This window comes from Ictalurus furcatus, chromosome 16, assembly GCF_023375685.1.
Source record: "Ictalurus furcatus strain D&B chromosome 16, Billie_1.0, whole genome shotgun sequence".
NCBI classification, from domain to species: Eukaryota; Metazoa; Chordata; class Actinopteri; order Siluriformes; family Ictaluridae; genus Ictalurus; species Ictalurus furcatus.
Genome location: NC_071270.1, coordinates 1,662,535 through 1,684,586, shown reverse-complemented (window position 1 = coordinate 1,684,586; position 22,052 = coordinate 1,662,535). Strand labels below are relative to the sequence as shown.

Below are 22,052 nucleotides of genomic sequence, written 5' to 3'. Positions count from 1 at the left end.
AATGAGAGCCAAGGATGATGATAAACATAATGATGATAAGGTATTTTGCATATGTTCCACTGAGAGCCCTTGTACAAAAAAGCCTACATATGAGAAACAATTGCATGTTTTATAAAGGAATTTAGTCTGCCTCTTCGGTCAGGTCGACAAAACCGGTTTATACCATGCATACACTCTGTATTATGTGTCTGGATCTATGTGTCAGCACTGCCTCGCACAGCTTAGTGCAAGCACAAAATCTTATTTGCATATAATCTTGAGGAACACCCCAGTCTTAGAAATGCAGTTCATGTCAGCCAATCCATAGAAGGCGTATCACTGGGGGTGCATCTGCGGCATCTGCAGTCTGGATGGATCTGGTTCATGAGTGCTACATGACTCACCGACTGGGAAAGACTTCACCCCGATGCCCTGCTGACACGTGGAATGGTTTTGTCCTCGTATCAGGAACTAGTTGTGTTTACTTCAAGGAAGAGATGGTGATTTCCATGAAATTCCTGCTACTGTAGGTGAAACTATGTACAGAAAAGAAAAAAAAAACAAAACCCAGCACACCCTCAAAGAACTATTCAGTGTCCTGCCTTAACCCTTCCCTGTATAATTAATTTAAAAATATTCACCGAAAAATTAGCACAAAAACATTTTTGATTTAATTTGGGGTTTCTGAGGTATATTTACCTCACGGTTAATGCACTGTGAACACATGTATGTACAAAAATCATTGGTATGTAATTAATTACTTCTGAGTAACTGTCTGAGTAATTTGTTGTGATGGATTACAACTCATAACACAGTTCTTCATACATTCTCAAATCATGTAATTGACCTAAAACTGAAACCTCATCAAAACGCCATCGAAAATGTATTCCTTCTGAAGCAACGTAACAGCGTGAAACAATGTAACAGCACATCAGTCCCCAGTAAGTTCCATGAACGGATCACGAGGTTGTTGCTTCGAGTTCAAACCGGTTTCCTCAGTACATTTCGTGACCTTTCCGATCACCGACGAGGTAAACAACCTCATTTTCTTGATCCACTGGTCCCCTCCCTTCACTGTCACACTGAAACACGATCCAGGTATGTCTGTGTGACGCAGACCAGTTTCTCACTGCCTGCCTCAGATAACAGCTGGCACTGCCGCTCTTAGAAGATCAAATAAATAAAGAGTACTAATATCCCTGTGAATACGTATATAGGTGAAAGGTCTGTGTGAAGGTTTGTGTCTTGTCTTGTGAAATGAGCTCAAAGATTGCATGCAAAAATAGATCTAAAGGGTATTAGAGCTATAATAGTAGTAGCGTTTGTTTGTGAACTGATGTCTTACATACGATGAGTTTTCATGCAGCTCAGCTAATGTACTAATTACTAGATATTTGGATGATTTTAAGCAGAATTCGTTCGTCCTAATTTCCATCCATGTGAATCCAGAGAGTTTACTAAAAGGAGTATAGTGCCGTGACTGGTCGTATTTCAGCCTCTGTGGAGAGTTTCCATTCACAAGTGGTGTCACATGTATTGACCCTGAAACAGGACCATTCTCCAAAATCTCAGACCGTTTAACATGACCCAGATTTTTTATTTTTTTGCTTTTTGCTACTCAGGTCATGTTTTTGTTTTTGTGACAATTCCCTTAGATAAATGTGCCAGTGGTGAACTTGCTTCATTGTTCTTATTATTAAAACTCACTATGAAACTTGTACAGCCAGTACAACCAAAGATTCGTTCGACAAAAAGTAACTCGGGTTAAAAAAAAAGTACTTGAGAACACAATCGAGAAGCTTAGCAAGGCACAAAAGCTGGTAGAAAGACATAAGAATGAGACATGAGATGCATTAACCAATCACAGTGCTCAGTGATTTATTATATAGAGAGAATAAAAGTTGACCAACAATTGAACCTTGCAGAACACCATTGTGAACACCATGAGTGACCATCTCCAGATAAAATCTGGCACGATCTACCTTGAAAATGTTGTGCGCAAGAACAAATTAAATAATAACTGAGTGTGCGGGAATAAATACAACAAACAGTTCTGCGCACATTAGTGATGTAGCTGTGTATAAGGAACTGTCAAAGCCAGAATTTACACACCATGTTGACAATGCTGGTATTTTTTTTTTTTTTTTAGCTCTGGGGTTCTAAGCATAGTGGTAGGGTTCTTTGAAAAATAAAGGGGGGGGGGACCCTTTTTGTTTTATGCTACACCCACTTTGTTAATCCCCAATCCTTGTGTGGTCTGGTAGACTCGCTACAAAATTTATATTGTAAAACATTAGAATCGTATCAAGTTATGCAGAAATGTTTACTCCGTCTCATTTACAAACAATACATATATAAGATGCGGTTAATATTTGTCTGTTTACCTATTTTAAAAAAATTATATTTCTCAATAAACCTTTGTTCATTCCTTTCTTGTAAACCATCTAAATGAAGGTTGTGTTGGTACAAATCTTATATATATATATATATGGATCTCCTGAAGCTCACATCTGAACTTTGGGCATGAAACTGTATCCTGCTCTTGTGCACCGAGCCAAAAGTGCAGTTTTCCTTCGGTGGTTCTAATCTCAGACGAAGTGATGACCACCAAAGTATTTCATGTGCAGCATTATACTGACCTTCACACAACCATGGCTCATTTATGACTGGAACGAATTACCATATAAAATTTTTTCCAATTATTCAAAAAAATTCTTTGCAGAATACACAAGACAAATAGGCAGTTATAAGACATGCAAGTATCGATAAACAGTCGACGAGAACAAATGTCTTAAGAAGTAAGTACCTAGGCAGCATTCCTTTGAGGAGAACTGAATGTGCACCTTAAACCTGCATTCCAGGTCAGGTTTATTTTAGCATGAGCAGCTAACAGACTGCTTAGAATATATAGCAATGGCAGCTACAGTACATGATTTTTCAGAGACATTTAGTTCTGTGTGGATTGTTGTTATACCTGTTTTTCTTACTGAGCTCCCAAAGCAAATGGAGGAGAAAGCAGAAAGAACATTTCACTGAGGCCTGGAGACATCTGTGATTTGATATGGGTATGGTACATCCACTTTCAGCACGTTCCTGGTAGTCACCCAATTTAGTCTTTGACTGAGGGGTAAACACTGAAGGCAGGGCAAAGAGGTGTGAAGGCCGAGAGGAAACGCATCATTTCAGGGGGTGTTGTCTGAAGCAGTTGATTTCTGAATTACATGATTGAGGAGTTAATAATGAACTGTGTCATGCTTGTAGTATGTTATTAAAGAGTAAAATGACACAATACAACAACTTAAAATTTAATTAACATTACTAATAGCCAACTAAGGAGCTGGTAGCTAACTTGATTAGCCAAAGTTACAAGTTAGCAAGGGGATTTATCTAGCAATGTTAAGAATGCTTCACAGATAAAAAGACAGACAGAAAGAAAGAAAGAAAGAAAGAAAGAAATGGCACATTTTCTCACAAAAACCACACATTTGGTGTTAGAATGCATTTCCACCCTTTTAATTATTCTATGAGCTAATAGCTCCTTGAAAAGACTTGGAAGTACTGTGTCTGAATCATCACACCACAGATCCATTAGCATGATATCAAATCACAGGGTACAGACTGGCTACTTTACATAACATCATAAGACAAGGCACTCTTTCCACAGAGTTCCCACAGAGTTCAGGCCGTTTTGAATCGACTCCTTATTTCTGCTTGCCTCATTAAGGACTTGACACAGTCTCAAATACAGGTTATCATCCTGCATGTTGTTATTAGCCTAATGTACACTGCCCCCTGCTGGATATGTGAGGACACATTTGTCACAACTGTTAAATATTAATTATTTTTATAAATAATTAAAAATTGCATAGCTGAAATTATTCTATCTATCTATCTATTTCAAGTTTTTTGGACCAAAAAAAAGGCCTTTTCATGTTATTGAATCCTGACAGCTGGCTGCCCCCCCCTTATGACGTCAGAACTAGTCTCATACACGTTTGCACTTCTTATATATATATATATATATATGCACCATAAATATCTGGAAACATGATATTTCATAATAATTTTTAAAGATACAGGCTAATACATGTATGTGCTCAGGAAAAAAAGTCAACGATTTAAAGGAAATATACGACTGAACTACTATATGCATACTGATCTTTATGATTATGTGTTCTTCAGTGGCATGATCTATTTTTATCATAAACTTCTGGTTTATTTACCCACAATGCTGTTGGACTACCTGACGACAACGGCGCAGTGGGATTTAGCCCTCGCGTCATCTCTACCTAAAACATGCTGCGGTGATGTGGCGGCGGTGCAGCGGCGCTTTAGTGCTCTAGTCTGTCCCACTCTCTCACCTCTTCATCTGTCCACTCTGCTCAAACAAATCACTTTACAAAGCTCAAACATTCATGCAAATATCGCAGTGCGTCATGTCACAGATCACGAACCAGATGAGTGGAGTCAGTGTAAATCAGTGCAACCGTGTCGTGTCATATAACTGGAACTCTTAATCCAATGTCTAAACTACTTCCATCAGTGGAAAACGGTGAGCGAAAAAAATGTGAAAAGATGTTTTTAGGAGCTAAGAGCAAATCCTGGTCATTATCATTTATTTTGAAAAAATGTTTCTACTATTAAATGTAACTTGAGCTAAGCTAGCAATAATAAGGTCACCCTGTGACATCAGCACGTCACAGAGCTGCTAACTTGTGACAGGAATAACAACAAAATACAGCACCAATCAATAAATCAACACCAGAATCATTAAACACATCACAAATATTTCATTCAGATATTCCATGTGTTGCAGGGTGGACGTTTCCTTTAAGCAAAAAAAAAAAAAAAAAAAGATTAAAAAAAAAACACATTTCCAGTTCAAACACTAATCTGATTTCCCGCGATGTGACATGTCATGACCCCGCCCCCTATTTTATTTGCATATAAACCACGTGCAGAAGTTTTCTAATTAATAAAAGCCAATGGCCATAAATATATTCATTACCGTTATGGCCAATCAAATATCATCATATGCAATACCCACACAGTGAATCTGTCCAACACGTGAGTCTGTACTTAAAATTATTTGTTTACTCTTGACCCATTAATTAATCTCTCTGGGGGAATAAATTCACCCATTTCCTTAACCAATGCACAGGAAAACCTGCGGATTAAGAAAGTGCGCATTGTTTCGCGAAATCTTTCTCTACGGTTCCCGTTCCCTTTCTCTTTCTCTTTCTCAGCGGGCAGGAAGTGATCTTCCTCGTGCTCGTTAACCGTGCTCGGACTCATTTCTTATTTATATACTGGTTTGTTTACATGAGTCTGTCGTAAAGACCTCTGGGCCGCCTTATTATCTTTTTTTCGCACCTCTATTCTGAAAACCCCGCCCCTTCTCTCGGTCCGAATCGCTGATTGGTTAGAAGGGTGTGATCGTAATCATGATTGGCGTGCCATCTTTCCAATCCGCAGACAGCTCACAAGAACTAGCTATTCCAAGCAATATATATATATATATTATATATATATATGCATCGATTACAAATTTTATGTACGAAAATAAATATATGAATAAATAAGCAAATAAAGCCAAATCTGTCCTTATTTTTTAATCGAGTTTGTGGGTTTTTTTTTTTTCCAAACATGAATTTTTAATTTTTTTTAAGTACATTTGCAAATAATATAACTGTTTAATTGTAGGGTTCATGATAAGTTTATGTTAACTGATTAATCTTATTTTACTTTTAGATAAAATTAAATGTTTACAAATTGTACGTTAGTGCGAACAGGCCACATGATCTTTTGAAACAACAACAATATTATTATTAGTATTGATATAGATACAACATGGAATATAAAGTATTGTAATAAGTGTCATATGTATAAGTACCAAATATGTACATGCAAGAGACAGGAAGGAAGAAAGAAAAAAGAAAGGAAAATAATTGTATGTGTAGGTGCAATACCTGTTTAAAAAAAAAGAAAGAAAGAAAGAAAGGGAAATAATTGTATACGTAGTTGCCATATTGGTGAAAGAAAGAAAGAAAGAAAGAAAGGAAAATAATTGTATACGTAGTTGCCATATCAGTAAGAAAAAGAAAGAAAAAGAAAGAAAGAAAGGAAAATAATTGTATATGTAGGTGCAATACCTGTTTAAAAGAAAGAAAGAAATAAAGAAAGAAAGAAATAAAGAAAGGGAAATAATTGTATATGTAGTTGCCATATTGGTAAGAAAAAGAAAGAAAGAAAGAAAGAAAGAAAGGAAAATAATTGTATACGTAGTTGCCATATCAGTAAGAAAAAGAAAGAAAAAGAAAGAAAGAAAGGAAAATAATTGTATATGTAGGTGCAATACCTGTTTAAAAGAAAGAAAGAAAGAAAGAAAGGGAAATAATTGTATATGTAGTTGCCATATTGGTAAGAAAAAGAAAGAAAGAAAGAAAGGAAAATAATTGTATATGTAGGTGCAATACCTGTTTAAAAGAAAGAAAGAAAGAAAGAAAGGGAAATAATTGTATACGTAGTTGCCATATTGGTAAGAAAAAGAAAGAAAGAAAGAAAGAAAGGAAAATAATTGTATATGTAGGTGCAATACCTGTTTAAAAGAAAGAAAGAAAGAAAGAAAGGGAAATAATTGTATACATAGTTGCCATACCTGTAAGAAAAAGAAAGAAAGAATAGTATACTTAGATACAGTATGTGTACATGTAAAAGAAAGAAATGCGCGTTTTACTTTCAGTTACTCTAGATATGTTGTCAGAGGTTTTTTTTTAGCTCTGCTCTGTTGAATTTTTATCCGTTAATTGTACAGTCAGTGTGTCGCTGTTAGAGCAGCGTGTTCCAGCCCAGCCCTGTGGAGAAGGCGGGATTTGTCGGTATGCGGGTGGGGAACAAAACCACACCGCCACCACTGAGCCGCTGGCCTCGCCGAGCGCGCTGCATTGTGGGGAGTCATTGGTCCTCCAGCGTACAGTCTCCAACCCATCCATCGTAAAAATGGCTGCCTCGGCGGCAGCGGCGGGGTCTTCTCCCGGGTTGTGCCCAAGCTTCGCCGTAATCTGCTCTTTTTTAGAGCGTTATGGAGTCCTATTGGATCTGCCCGAGCTCTCGTTCCCGCAGCTGGAGCGCTATCTGCAGGAAACGTCCACAGGTTAGCTGGAGTACTTGTGTGTTGTAGGCTGCGATGTGGGAGGGAAAAAAAAAGCTCTTACACCTCCATTGCTTGAGTGCAGATTCGTTCGTGCTTCGCTCTGGGTGTTATTGTGTGCTTTCGGACGTCTCAACTCGACCAAATGCTCGCTTGTTGGCTTCCCGGCGGTGCGATAACGACCGAAACTTCGCACGCTGGCAGTTTTTAGACGGTTTCTAACTTTGTGTCGGCTTCAAGTCGCCGTCTCTCGGCGTATGAGTGGCGCTTTGTGCGGCGGAGGATTTATCCTCTCTGCCTGGCTTTATCTCCTGCACACTCGCTCCTCACACTCATCACAAACAACGGCGGGGGTTTTGGGTGTCGTGTGGAGTCGTAACGTGTGAACCATAGCGCTGTTTCGGTCTGGGGAAACCAGTCGGTTTCGGAGACAAAAACCGCGCACGTTGCTGAAATAGAAAATGTGCACAGTTTATTTTCAGTCGAATAATAATTTGGCAGTGAAGTGGTCCGCCAGCGGCACCGCGCATGCGCAGATCGTGTAAACTTCCTGCTGGAGGACGGCGCTTAGCTGCGTTACGCGCTGTCAAAATAACGGGAATGTGTCCGTTTCTGTGGCCGTTTAACCACTTTAATCACGTCACAGTCGCATAACCGATAGGAAAACGAGTCGTTTCAGAGACCCGGTCATGGCTGAGGGGTTGGAAGTGCGACACGAAATCCCGAAGAAAGCATTGCTAACGAGCTATCTTCTTGTACTGTAAACAAAGTACACAACTGAATGAGCTGAGAAGCTAGTCTGAGGAGAAGGGGGGGGGGGGAGAGATACATATGCCTTATGTGTGCATGTGAAAAGAGTGAGACAAAGAAATAAAAATAAAAAGTGAGAGGGATATCTGTGTGCATCTGGAAAGAGTGAGAAAGAAAGAAAGCGAGACATGTATATGGCTTATGTCTACATCTAAGAATGAGAGAGAGGTGTGTGTGTGTGCGCCTTATGTGTACATCTAAATAGAGTGAGGCCGAAAGAAAGAAAGAGAGAGAGAGAAAAAAAGTGAGAGGGATACCTATGTGCCTTAAGTGTGTATCTGAAAAGAGTGTGAGAAAGAAAGAAAGAAAGCGAGATATGTATATGCCTTATGTCGACATCTAAGAATGAGAGAGCGAAAGAAAGAGGAAAAAGGAGCAAGAGGTGTGTGTGTGTGTGTGTGTGTGTGTGTGTGTGTGACTTTTGTACTTTTAAAAAGAGTGAGAAAAAAAAAAAGACGACAGAGGTGTGTATGTGGTTTATGTGTACATCTAAAGAAGAAAGAGAGAGAGAGAATAAGAAAAAAGACGACTGAGAGGTGTGTATGTGGTTTATGTGTACATCTAAAGAAGAAAGAGAGCGAGAATAAGAAAAAAGACGACTGAGAGGTGTGTATGTGGCCATCTAAAGAAGAGAGAGAGAGAATAAGAAAAAAGGAGAATGAGAGGTGTATATGTGGCTTATGTGTACATCTAAGAAAAGTGAAAAATAAATAAAACATGAGAGCGCGCGATCTATGCGGCTCATGTGAACATCTAAAGAATAAATAAGAAGCGGGAAAGAAAAAATATGGAGAACGAGAGACCCATACGGCATGCGTACGTGGAGTGAGAGAGAAAGAAAGAAGGGAAAAAGATGAAGAGAGATGTACAGTATCTACCATAGGCCATACGCCTAAAAGAAAAAGACGGAGAACAAGAAATGGAGAGAAAGAGAGAGATGTATATGCCTTATGTGTACGTCTAAGAGTGACAGAGGTGGGGAAAAAAAAACGGAGAGCGAGAGAGAGAGAGAGAGAGATGTGTATGTAACTCGTGTACATCTAAAACACACATATTAAAAAAAGAAAGGGAAGGAAGGAATGAAATTAGGTGCCGTGTGTGTATATCTGAAGGATAAAACGTAAGAAAGAAGGAATATGAGTGGGGGAAAAAGAGAAAGAAATCTCCTTTCCTAGTTAAATACGAAGGTTCCCGACATCTAGACTAGGTGTGTACGTGTGTAAGAGAGAAGGAGGAAAGAAAGACTTCCTGGGGAGGAATGCGCTGTTGAAATGACCGGAACTGTAGGAGTTGTATAACTTTATACACTTTAATTTAAATAAAACATCACGACACGAAAAATCCTGAGTAACGCACTGCTGTCTTATTGTACTGTGAGCAATGTGGTCTGAGATAAACTTATGAAGATTCATTTGTCGTAAAGAGTTCTCCTCTTTCGTTCACAATTTGATTTGATTGCACCTTTTTTTTTTTTTTTGTATTTTTGTATTTATTTTTTTTCTTCCCCCTCCCCAAATCCAGTTCCTAAGCTGCTGGTGGATCTCCACGTGAAGTTGCTTCGGAAAATAGGCAAGTCCGTTTCTGCCGACCGATGGGAGAAATATCTTGTAAAGGTAAACCTCTTTTTGACTTCTTTCTAGACGAAAAAAAAATTTATTTTCCTATCGTTAACACTCAGATAATTGCTCTTAACGTCTAAAAATCTTTTTCTGTCATTTCATACGATTATATACAATATGAATATTTGTAGAACATTTTTCTTTCCTTAACAATAACTTGGTATGCTTCATATTAAAGAATATTTATTTTATATCAGATAGTATATGCTACTAATCTTTAATACTCGTATATCTTAAAACAATTTATTTTGGTGTTTCTAGCTTCACGTTCGTCCCTTTTTGAATATTTATATCTTATCTGTTTATTTAATTTTGTATATTTTTACTTGCCATTTTTACATATATTGTTGTTTTTTTTTAAAATATTTTTTATAAACAGTACTATATGGAAAGCACTTATTTTCTTACAACAGTTCACTTTCGTATGTGTGGTAAAATATTTATTTATTTATTTTTTTGTAAAACACAATAATTAATTATTTCTTTTTACCTAATTATTTATTTATACAAATTGTGTTTCATTTAGTATATTTTTAATTATTTATTTTTTTCTAGTCATGTTTTATTTCTCATTTCAGAGTATTAAATGTATAGCATGTTGTTGTTGTTGTTGTTGTTGTTATTATTATTAGTAGTAGTAGTAGTAGTTTTTTTTTAAGGCCTTACTTCAGTACATCTTGTTCGTGATCCTCGATGATTAACGCTAGCTGTGCAGTTTATGCACGAATAGAATAATTTAGTGTCGTTAACAGATGTGCCAGGAGTTCAACACCACCTGGGCATGGGAACTGGAGAAGAAGGGATATCGTGAGATGACTGTGGAGTGTAAGACTGGAATTCTCAAGGTGTGGCGAACACGCATTCCTTAATACGTGCGTTCCTCAATACCGCTGTATTGACTAGCAGTGCTGTGATGGTGTTCGACGGAAAATATTTTTCTCCCCTCAGTACTTGTGCGAGTGCCAGTTCGACGACAACGTCAAGTTCAAGACGGCCATCAACGAAGAAGACCCTGATAAAATGCGCCTCCAGCCCATCGGCAGAGACAAAGACGGCCTCATGTACTGGTTCCAGCTTGACCAGGATCACAACGTGAGGGTGTACGTGGAGGAGCAGGATGATTTAGATGGCTCATCCTGGAAATGCATCGTTAGGTACGTGCGAATAAATTCATGGATATTAACAACCGAGTCTATCGGCGTATCTGTTTTATATATGTACGGTGACGTTAATAGATCAACAATTATGCGAGTCGGTCGAGTTAAGGTGTGGTACTATTACAGTGGTGTAACTGGGAACTGAGGTCAGTTAGTGTGTTTAGTTATTGTAAATTATAGAACTGAAATTTGTAATATATTTACATAAACAATCAAGACTGGCTTGACTGCGATTACGACTGCAGGAAAATCTTCAGTGTCCTCCTCAGCTGATCAGCTCGTTGATGATTGGGTCTTAGAATGCGATTTTTTTTTTTTTCCCGACATAGTGTACTGTGTTCTGCCCAGACACGATCAGGACGTTGTTGTGTCCGTTCTCTATGAGAAGTAAAAAATAAAAAAAAAATACAATAACAATACCTTCTGAAATGAACACGGTCCGGACCTTGGAGCTAGTTATGGCCGTATCCTGTATTATTACTGTAAAACCCAATAGTCCCAAATGTTTTGGGTAATACTGGAATATTACTATGGGTTAAAACCTGACTTGTTTTTTTTCCCGTCTCTGTAAAATATGTTAATTGCGAGAACCGGAAGGCTGTAAACGTTTTGTGCCGAGGAAATAGTAGTAGGATTATAAATGAGCACGATGTTCTAAAATCTATTATTCGTTATACAGAAACAGAAACGATTTGGCCCAGATCCTTGCACTCCTGAAGACTCAGATCGATCCCACACTGTTGGTCAAAAAGGATCAGGAGGAAGGTTCATCTAGTAACAGCCCAAACTCAGAGACTGAAGAAAACAAGAAGAAAGAGGATGATGGTATGTCTTTCCCCCCCCAAAAAAACCCCCAAAACCTAAAAAACAGTATTGGATTGGACTGTATTGAAGTTTATTGTTTAGCTGCTTTGATATTGGCAGGATGATGTGGACGGAGGCCGTTATGTTTTTGTTTTTCAGTGGAGGTTAAGAAAGACAAGGATCTGGAGGAAGAGAAGTCTCCCAAAACTGAAAAAGATGACCCGTTAGAGCAAATCGATAGTGTAAAGCAGGAAATCGCAGTGGGAAAAGAAGCACTAAGAGACAAGGCCGCTAAAGACGATGTCCGGTCTGACAAGCCGGTCGTAGTAGAGGAAACCGCTAGCAAAGCGGTTAAAGAGGAGCCCATGGAAGAAGACGAAGCGTTCAACAACACCTCCAAGTCAACATCTGAAAAGAACGGTGGACCGCTGCCTTCAGAACATACGAGGGAGGTGAAGAAGTCGTCAGACGAGATCCAGAAAGCTTTGAAAAACGACCAACAGGCAAAGATCCCCCTGAAAAAGCGTGAGATGAAACGAAGTGAGGATTTTGACACCGCCAATTGTGGAAGCGGCGGCAGCAGTATCATCGTGCGTAACCCGGCTGTGAAAGAAGTGCGGACCGCCAGCGAAGAGAACGGATTGAGCCGCGAGAACCTCAACGGTAACGTCTCGCCTGCTGTAGCGGTGGAGGGTGACGGGAAGGCGAGTGACGACTTGCAGATAAAGCAAAAAGAACCTCCAGCTATTTCTAAAGATCAGCAAGCAGACGCTGAAGTCAAGGAAACAAAAAAACAGCTTGCTGACGCAAAACAAGAAGAGGGACATGAAGAAAAGCAGAAGAAAGAGGAGGAAACGACGGATAAGAGTCAAACCAGCACAGAGGAATCCATGGAAGTGGAGGAAAGTGCGGTTGCAAAGGGGGATCAAGAAACATCGCCACAGGTAGAAGAGGCAGCTCAAACAACCGAAAAGTCAACCGGATCCGAAGTGATCCACTTGCAAGCGGATTCGGAAAAGGTCGACGAGTCGGCCGAGATGGAAGTCGCAAAAGATTGTTCAAAACCTCTCGACGAGGAAGCACCCGAGAAGTCAAGTGAGACGAAACCCACGGACCAAGCTGAGACCGAGAACAAGCCAAAGACCTCAAAAGAGACTCCTAATGAGAGAGATACGGATCACGAGCGAGAACTAATAAAACATGAGTCCGGCCAGACTGATAAAAAGAACGATACAGCCTCGAGTGAGAACGCAGATGCTGCAAAAGACGACAAAACACAGACGGGAACCGAGGCCCCCGTGGAGACTGAGAGGTCTACGTCAGAAGACTCTACACAACAGCAAAGTACAGCTCATGAACAGAGCGAACTAGCTGTCCAAAAAGCAGACGAGCCTCGCATGTCCGAAGAAACCAAAAGTCCTGTTGATGAAACAGCATCTACAACTCTAAAGGACAGTGCCTTACCGGAAGGTGATAAAAACCCTGAATCAGGTTCTACAAAGCAGACCGAGAAACAGGAGCGTCCTAAAGAGGAGAGCATCCCAGTTAAGGAAAACGAAGAATCTGAACCTTTAAATAAAGGAAAGAAACTGCCTGAAGATTCCGATGTATCCAACGCGAAGGAAAAACCATCCTCGCCAAAAGAAAACGAACGGACTGAAGGCTGTGAAAAATCCGCCGTGTGTGAAGAGACAGATACGGAACCTGCAGCCAAAGAGTCTTTAAAATCAGATCGTGACAGGACGTCGGATAAAACCACGCCAGACGCAGAAGGACCCGATTCAGTTGCTACCCAAAAAGAATCAGCAGATCAGGAGAAACAGGATGTCCTGAAAAAGTCAGAGGAACCGCCTACTCGTGCAGTATCCAAAACAGAGGAAGTAGTGAAGCAGGATAAGCCAATGGAAGTAACTTCAGCGTACACAAAGGATAATAAAGTACCCACAGATAATAAGGATTGTGATGCTGAGCCTGAAAAGGAAGCTTGCAGTAAGAAAGGCGTGCAGGACGAGCATCCTGTCGAGGAGAGCAAGGCTTCTACAGAAGAATCCAGCGAGAACCGGAAAGAAAACGGTGAACAAAAAAGTACTTCCGAGAAGGAGGCGAACCTCAGCGGTGAATCGACGGAAGACCAGAATCGAGCAAAGGAGAAGACGAAGACGGGTAAAGGAGAAGCAGACGATCGCAAAGAACTACCGCAAGAAGCAATCCGTCTGAAAATCAAGGTCCCGGCTCACAGGAGGCGGGCAGAGCTGCAGCGAGAAGAGGGAAAGGGTGACTCGGAGTCTGAGGCAAGCGAAGGGAGATGTCTGAGGCGCTCGCCGAGGATTTGCAGACCAACAGCCAAGCTAGCAGAAATCCAAGACCGGAAGGTGGAGAAGAAACAAGTCACGCCTTCGGTCGAGAAGGAGAAGGAGGAAAATGAAGAAAAGGATGGGGATGAAAATGCAGTACAAAAAAAGCCAAGAGAGAAGAAGGTTGATCAAGAAGGTCAAGCTAAACCAAAGGTTTGTCTAGATATGCTTGTTCTTTAGGGTTGTTAAGGTGTATAAGGGTGTTTAACATCACTACTTTAATCTTTGATTTTCCACATCGGGTTGCGTTTTTAACGGCCCATGAATACCACGATACCCTGAAACGGTCATATTTTTAGACTAGGTTATCATACCTTGAAAATATCAACCCCCTATTATCCCTTTCTTTTTTTTAGCTTTATGCGCATGGAAGAAAAAAAAATCTCAAAACCTTAATTTTCCGAACAGGGGAGACGCCAAAGGCGGGTACGATGGTCCAGAGTCCGGTCACAACGCAAAAAGAAAGGCTCGGAGGAAGACGACGACAACGAGAATGACGAGAGTTCAAGCGAGGAGGAGGAGACCGAGGAAGACGACAGTGATGAGGATTACCAGGTGGAGAAAAAAAAGAGAAGGCGGAACCGCAACAGAGAGAGGAACAGCTCTGATTCTTCTACCTCGTCTTCAGACGACCTTCCGCCAAACGATGACCCCTGCAAACACTGTGGCCTGCCCAACCATCCTGAGCTGGTGGGTTAAACAACCTTTGTCCATATGTAAGATTTGGTAGTAGTGAAATAATTAATCCTGATTATTAGAGATTATTTATCGATTATTACCGATAAATTTTTAAAACTGACACTGAATGAAAACGTAACGGTCGAAGTAAAATGTTGCTGAGCTTTATTACAAAAATAAACAGTAATGACTGTAGCACGAAAATGTACTGTAGTTTTTCAAATAAAAATATATATTAACCATTAATAAATGTTAACGTAAATAAAAGATATACATCCAAACTGAACCAAAAAGCTACACTCCAAATAACAAATAAAAAGAGATAAGGAATCAAAAATCACTTCAAATAGCACAACAAAATGTGTCAGCGATTTAGTTTTTATTTGACCTCTAGAGGCCGCTCTCGTACTGTATAATGACAGCGGACCCTTCTCCTCAGCCGCTCCCATAGTTCCGGCAATCGGTTAACGCTGCTGGTTAATCGGCAAAATCGGTCGACTTCTACTGATTTATTTAATCCGTTCAGATTCTGCTGTGCGACTCGTGCGACAGCGGTTATCACACAGCGTGTCTCCGTCCTCCTCTCATGATCATCCCGGATGGTGAATGGTTCTGTCCACCATGCCAACATGTAAGTCGTGTCGTAGGTTTAACTATCTATCTAACCTTTGTGAATAACTGACACATAACCACGCTTTCAGAGCTATAACCCATGATTCTGTTTGGGTTTTTTTTTTTTTTAATTTTTTTTATTACCGCCTCAGAAACTGCTTTGTGACAAGCTGGAAGAACAGTTACAGAATCTAGACGTGGCACTTAAGAAGAAGGAACGTGCCGAGCGAAGGTAAAAACCCCGCGTCTAGTCACGGAGAGAAAACAAAAAGCAAATGCTCACAGATCAGGCAGTTAAAATGAATGTTAATCAGAAGTGTGTTCTTTTTCTGTCCTTCAGGAAAGAGCGTCTGGTCTACGTTGGGATCAGCGTCGAGAATATAATCACGCCTACCGTAAGCATCATTTCTTGATAGTTGTGCAGAATCTCTCAAGTGAAAGCTTGCAATAATTTTTTGTTTGTTTATTTATTTAAAATAGCAGCTTGAAGCAGAGGAAGAAAAACAAGAAGAGGTGGTGAAAGAGAAGAAGGAGGTCAAGAAAAACAAGTCCTGGGGCCGAAGATCGACCCGGGCCAAAAAATATATAAGCTACAGGTATCGTTTTTCTCATTGATGCTTGTTTAATTATTTCTGCAATCATTATTCAAGCATTCTTTCGTTTGGGTCAGGTTCGACGAGTTTGACGAAGCTATCGAGGAGGCGATCGAAGAAGATATCAAAGAGGCTGAGGGAGGAGGTACAAGACGGCAAACTCTTCTCTATAATACTTTTTGATACGATAGGGTTTAACGGCTAATTATTTCAAGTCGGAAATATGACGGTGTGTGTGTGAAGAGCCATCGTGTTTGCCTTTAGGAGCAGGCCGTGGTAAGGACATGGCAAATATCACAGGCCACCGAGGGAAGGACATGTCCGCCATTTTGCAGGAAGAAGGGAAAGAAAATGGGCGGCCCAAGCGTACAAATGCTGGACAGCGGCGGAAAAAACGGCGGCGCCTCAACGACCTGGACAGCGACAGCACCATGGATGAAGAGGAGAGCGAGGAAGAGTTCCGCCTGAGCGACAGGTACGGCAGACAACCGTTTAGAAATCTTCCTTGGGATTTCAGATCCCCTCATGAAGAAATGTCACGCTTGCTACTTCTTTTCCAAGCCTCACGTTGTTTCTTTTTCTAAATCGAACTCTGCAGCAGTGAGGAGGAGGAGTTTGTGGCGTCGGATAACGATGTGGACAGTGAGGGAGAGGCACCGTTATTTGACGACAGCGACTTCGGCAGCGACGGCCAAGGACCAACTACGGGCTTTTTGTCCAGGCGGAGGTCGACTAAACGGTGGAGCGCGCGACCACGCAGGCGACGCAGACCCAAAGGGTACTCCGATGACGAAGAGCTCGAGGACACCGATGAAGACGAGGAGGAAGAAGAAATGGGCAAGAATATCTTTGAATGTCTCAGCAAACATTATGAAACTTTCCATGTAAATCCTTTCACCTGTTTCACTGGAGAACTGTGGATAAATCCCTGCTTTAAAATCGAGTTCATTTTAGACACATTAGCATCAAGTCCATTTAGAACCTAATAGGGTTCAGATGTGATGCTTTAAAAATCAATGAAAATGTCAATAGGCTGGTGTGTGTGTGTGTGTGTGTGTGTGTGTATGCAGTGACTGAGGGTTCCAGTGAGTTTAGTGACAGTGACCTGGACATGCGCAGGCGGCGTTCCCACCGGAGCCAGAAAAAGCAAGTCAACTATTGCGAGGCGACCGACTCGGACGCCTCCCAAGGAAGCGCCAACAGGGACAAGGCCAAGAAGCGCAGGCGCTTATCCAGCTCCGAAAGCGACGGTCAGTCTCGCTATTTGTCTCGTTCGATTGTACTCGCTTACTGTCAAAATACTAAAGCTTTTTTTTTTTCTTTCTTTCTTTACGCATCAATAATCTGCAGCGAGCTTCCACTCCATGGACTCGGACAAGGAAGATGGAAAGAGTAAAAAGCAGAGAGCGGTCCTGTCGGAAGAGGAGTCTCGGAAACGGCGCAGGCGTCTGTCACTGAAGCGCAGGAGGGAGTCCGAGGACGACGACAATAGCAGCGATTCGGATGATTCGGAGGAAGAAGAACGGCCCGTCCGCAAGCGGGTGAACCGAATCGATTCGGACGACAGCGACGAGGAGGAGGAGAAGAAGAGCACAGAGAAGGAGGCCGAGGACACCGTAGCGAAAGGGGTCAGCCCTCTAGACTATAACCTGGAACTTCCTCCTACTAACGGACAGAGCCCCATGAAAACTCTGGAGGGTTTCATCTCACGGCCTGCCACTGGCATGGCTAACCCTGCTCTCATGAGTCAGATAGGGCTGAAAAACAGCAGCGCACCACAACCCGTGTCCATTGGCGCCAACGGCCTGGTTCCCCAGGAGATGGCGCCGCAGGATGAAGACGAGGATGACCTTTTGGGGGTCACAGACCTTGTAGACTATGTCTGCAACAGTGAACAGTTGTAAGACGTGGCGTTTTTATTATTAACCGTTTTTTTTTTTGTTTTGTTTTTTTTTTTTTTTAAAAAAAGAGTAATGTTTCTCCATTTGTGGCCAAGCTCCCGTTCCATTTCTCAGTTTATTATCCCTTATTGTTTTTGCTTTCGTATCATCGCCATGCTCCTCACAGGGGTCCTTGGACTCCTTACAGCAGGCTCAGTGTTCTGCAAGAAACAGTGGTGATTCTGAGGAAGTAGTGAGCAGGGTACCGGAGTCTCGAAGACTCCGTTTTGCTCGCTACTTCAACCCGTCGAAGCTGCTGCACGAAGGACGTCGGCCTCGGCCTTCGTGTCAGTCGCCGGCAGATCGACGCACCCAAACACAGGTTGTAAATAAGTTCACCAAACCAAGATGTCGTCAGTGGGCCCATCATTAAAAAGGTTCCCTAAGACGGTTTTATTTTTTTAACCTTTGTGAATAATATGCCAAGCCTTTTGGAAAACATAGAACCTTTCAATCATCTATTTTACACTAATGTAGCCATTCCTTCTCAGAAAAATCAGCATCATCGACATATTCTTTCATCGCTTTGTCGTCAGAAAGTCTCCACGTGTTATCGTTCCACACTGTCATGTACGTTTGTTTTTTAGGTGTGTGGGGGTCGGGGGTGGGGTGGGGTGGGGGGGGAATCCGAGACGTTGAAATGGATAAAGGCATAACGGAGCCGTCAAGAAATGCGTCCGAGCCAAGGTCTAGACATGGTTACCAGCTTTTCATAAAACCATATCTCCGACTGTTATGAAATCTATGTACTATATGCCCCGTGTTTTTTTTTATTTTTTATTTTATTTACAAAACACATGATCAAATAGACATTGTTTGGTTTGAAGCTGGGTACTTTTGTTTAAGGACCACATTGTATCTGATTTAAAAGCCTAAGCTTGGTTTTTTTATACTATTTATTCTTTGAAATTGTTATTTAACTAATTGCAGTTCACTCATCTATGGATTCATGAGGGCAACAAGTGTGAATTCTTGGAATTTCGCAGTAAAAAATCAAACGTTTCTGAGGAAGAATTTGGATGTGGGACTTTTTATAATCACCCTGTCCAGGGTGTACCCCGCTTTGTGCCCGATGCTCCCTGGGATAGGCTTCAGGTTTCCCCGTGACCCTGAAGGAAGAATGGACTTTTTAATGGCAGTTTCTTTCCCCATCATTTTTTTTTTTTTTTATTGAATCGAAATGATCAAACACTACGGCAGCTCGTCAGTGCATCGGATGCCAAATTGAAAACGTGTCAGTTGTGATCCATATCGCCATGTACGTGTGTAAAACCTGGACTGTTTAGAAGAAACACTTTTTTTTTTTTCTCTTTTTCCCCCACCCATTTTATTTTTAATGACGTTTTCTTTATCCCTCTAAAGAAAGTGTTCTATGTCGTTTATGTATCATCAGTGGATTCCATGCAAGTTATTTTCATCTCCATTTTTAATACAAGTATTTAATAAAAAAGGGTCTTTTCACTGGTGTTTTTATGTTTAATGTCAGAAGATCCATCAAAGCACCTCTCGACACCTCTTGTGTTCCCGTTTTTTTTTTTTTTTCCCTCTTATCCTGCACTATATATTAACATATGTTGTTTTCTATATATACAGACTATTACTATTTTTCCTTCAATATCTGAGCAATATATTTTTCTTGTTAACAAAATGTATGGAAATTTTCACTGTCCATCCACCAAGCTACTGTTATGATCTTTTGCCTACGTTGGTGAGGGGGTGAAAGTCCTCCTTGCGGTGGCATTAAAATAAGTCTAACACTATGTTGACTACCCTGCAATCAAAGCCTTCCTGTTTTTTTTTTTGTTTGTTTTTTTTTTTTTTTCAGCACAGAATAGATTATGTTAAAAAAAATCATTTTAAATAATCAATAATGGATTCTAACTGTGGCAGGAACAGACTTGTACGTATATTGTTGGAGTCGATGGGAAAGAGTAAAGAACGTGCGAAATGTAAACTATGACATTACCCTTGCGTGTACTATATCTGTAGTTTTTGTTGTAACATAGTTAGAAGCATTTTTAAATCATCTGAATGATATATATTTAGCAGTCCTTTATGATTGCACCTGTTTATAGTTTTTTTTTTTCTTTTTTTTTGTAGTAGTAGATTGTGTAACTTTTTAAGTGTCTAAAGTGAATTACAAGCATGTTCGTTTTGTCTGACGTGTTTAGTTTTTGTTTTGTTCTGTGTTTTTTTTTTTTTTTTTTTTTTTTTTTCTTGTGAGGATGTGTTCTCCAAAGCTGGATTCCTGGGTTGAACAAATTTGTGTCTAAAACCCCAAAAATCTCACCCCTTTTTCTGCATTCTCCTTTCCTGGTACCGTTTGTGTCACTGCTTGCTAGAACTTTGTACATATGTAATCTGTTCTTCGAGGGAATCCTGAGCTGTAACAGCTGGGCTCGGGGAGGAAAAAGAAAAAAAAAGGGTGGTTATGAGATAAAGAGCTTTGTAAAATGTCTTGTAAAATAATGTGTAAGCTTGGCATGCTGATCTCCTAATCACGTTCGTCTTTCGTCTTCATTTTCTTTGTGCACAGCGTGAGACGTGTAAGCCATCACGGCTAAATCAGTGAGTACAGTTTGACATGCAGTGCCTGAGTAAGGTAAGGCCCCTGTAACCGCTGTGCACCCTCAGAAGTATTTGGATACTGAAGAAGTCCTACATTTGAATTTTTATCGATATGAAGTAACGACACTTGTCCTTCCCCTTTATCTGTTTGGGTTTTTTTGTTTGTTTGTTTGTTTGTTTGTTTGTTTGTTTTTAAACCTAAATGAAAGATTACATGATGAATGAAAGTTAGTGCCAATAAACTGTCTTCGGTTTGGTTGTAGTTTGTGGCCTGGACAGATGTGCACATGGAGTATGGTTCGGGCCTTAGCTTTTAGAGATGTCCTCTGTCTCTGTTCTACTTTAAAAAAAATAAATACATTTTGTTAACTGTATTGTAATTGCTTTCATATAAATACAATCTTGTACATTTGTCATAATAAAATGGTACCGCACCTTTTATTTTTGTGACTGTTTTTAACAACTTTAGCTGTGTGTCTAACACAGGAAACGGGGCCTTTGTTCAAGGAATACATAGTTCCTGCTTTGGGTACTTTTCTGTTGAACAGGAACTATCAGGGTGGCGTTTGCTATTCTGAAAATTACTGATTGGGTGAAATTTTTTACATTTGTCCAGTCTTCTAATAGCTTAAAATTGCAAAGTACAGAAAAGCGGTCTTGTATTGTAAGGAGGTCACGGGTCTGACTCTTGATGGTGCTACAGCCATTCGTGTTCTCTCTCGCTTGTCAACACTAGCCAATCGTGGGTGTCTGTGAGCTCATGCATGCGGAAGAGGGTTGATAGCTCTGTCCTCAGTGTGTTCCGCTGCCCCGTGATGCAGCATGAACAGCAGTTTCAAACATGTGGTGTAAGCTGTTTAGTATTGCTGCCATCTATTTGCAGTGAAAACGCAAGCGCCGGACTGTCTGGATCGACGAAACGATTCACAGGCACCATGGAACATCATGGATCATGTGCGCTCGGATGTCTTCACTCCATTTGGTAGTCGCTGCGCACAGTCGCATAAAATTTGCATAAAGTTAAACTTTTCTCAACTTTGTCCCATCGCCGGACGCGCCCACATCTAGTCGCCAATAATCGCTAGCTCTAGTTGAAAACGTACGGTCTCCGGTAACTTTGTCGCTGTGAGTCACTGTATGTGTGAATGTACCTTTTCTATTGACAAGGTTTTAATATTAACTTTGTCAAATTAACTTTTAAGAGAGGCTGGTGAGTTTGGATACAGTTTGTAACTGAATGAAAAAAACCCAATAGGAGCCATTACAGAAATTATAATGGTTTCCACTACATAAAGCATTACCATCATTGGTCGTTAATGGAATCCACTAGACATAACATGCCAGCAATAGAAGGCAACAAATTACCAGTAGAGACCATTACAGTTTCCATTACAGCTTCGGTGTCACGGGGAATCCTGGAGCCTATCCCTGGAAGCATCAGGCACAAGGTGGGGTACACCCTGGACAGGGTGCCAATCCATTGCAGGGCACAATCACATACACATTCACACACTACGGACACTTTGGACATGCCCATCAGCCTACCATGCATGTCTTTGGACTGGGAGATCATGCAAACGCCACACACAGAGCCACGGTGCGAATCGAACCCCCGACCCTGGAGGCGTGAGGCAAATGTGCTAACCACTTAGCCACAACTGTGTGCCCCCATAAGACCAATACAAATTCTATGAGGGTTTCTATGGTTTTTCAGCAGGGAAGTGATCACAGCAACTTATTTGAATAATTTGACTAATATACCTGTAAACTGATTTAAAAGAAAGAAAG

General features: G+C 40.8%; 1 protein-coding gene across 3 annotated transcripts; it reads left to right on the top strand.

The window, feature by feature from the left end:
- The first annotated feature begins 6,316 nt into the window (after window positions 1–6,316).
- On the top strand, window positions 6,317–20,703 carry rsf1b.1 (remodeling and spacing factor 1b, tandem duplicate 1). 3 transcript variants are annotated; one of them, XM_053644529.1, is made up of 16 exons: window positions 6,317–7,132; window positions 9,461–9,552; window positions 10,311–10,403; window positions 10,507–10,712; window positions 11,395–11,540; window positions 11,679–14,026; window positions 14,282–14,563; window positions 15,078–15,182; window positions 15,316–15,395; window positions 15,504–15,558; window positions 15,647–15,759; window positions 15,834–15,901; window positions 16,021–16,231; window positions 16,355–16,593; window positions 16,827–17,006; window positions 17,107–20,703. In XM_053644529.1, exons 1-16 carry the CDS (start codon window positions 6,979–6,981, stop codon window positions 17,658–17,660), a joined length of 4,926 nt encoding a protein of 1,641 aa, XP_053500504.1. In that variant the 5' UTR covers window positions 6,317–6,978; the 3' UTR covers window positions 17,661–20,703. The 3 variants fall into 3 exon arrangements, with proteins under 3 accessions (XP_053500504.1, XP_053500503.1, XP_053500505.1); XM_053644528.1 differs by having other exon boundaries at window positions 6,318–7,132; window positions 15,644–15,759; XM_053644530.1 differs by lacking the exon at window positions 6,317–7,132 and adding an exon at window positions 7,936–8,321 and having other exon boundaries at window positions 15,644–15,759.
- Window positions 20,704–22,052: the final 1,349 nt, after the last annotated feature.

Excerpts from the sequence above, each read along its gene's own strand:
- rsf1b.1 (XM_053644528.1), top strand. The coding sequence starts at position 6,979 with ATGGCTGCCTCGGCGGCAGCGGCGGGGTCTTCTCCCGGGTTGTGCCCA. Across the intron at positions 9,553-10,310 it reads GGGAGAAATATCTTGTAAAG|ATGTGCCAGGAGTTCAACAC; the intron begins GTAAACCTCTTT and ends TGTCGTTAACAG. Across the intron at positions 15,902-16,020 it reads CAAAGAGGCTGAGGGAGGAG|GAGCAGGCCGTGGTAAGGAC; the intron begins GTACAAGACGGC and ends GTTTGCCTTTAG.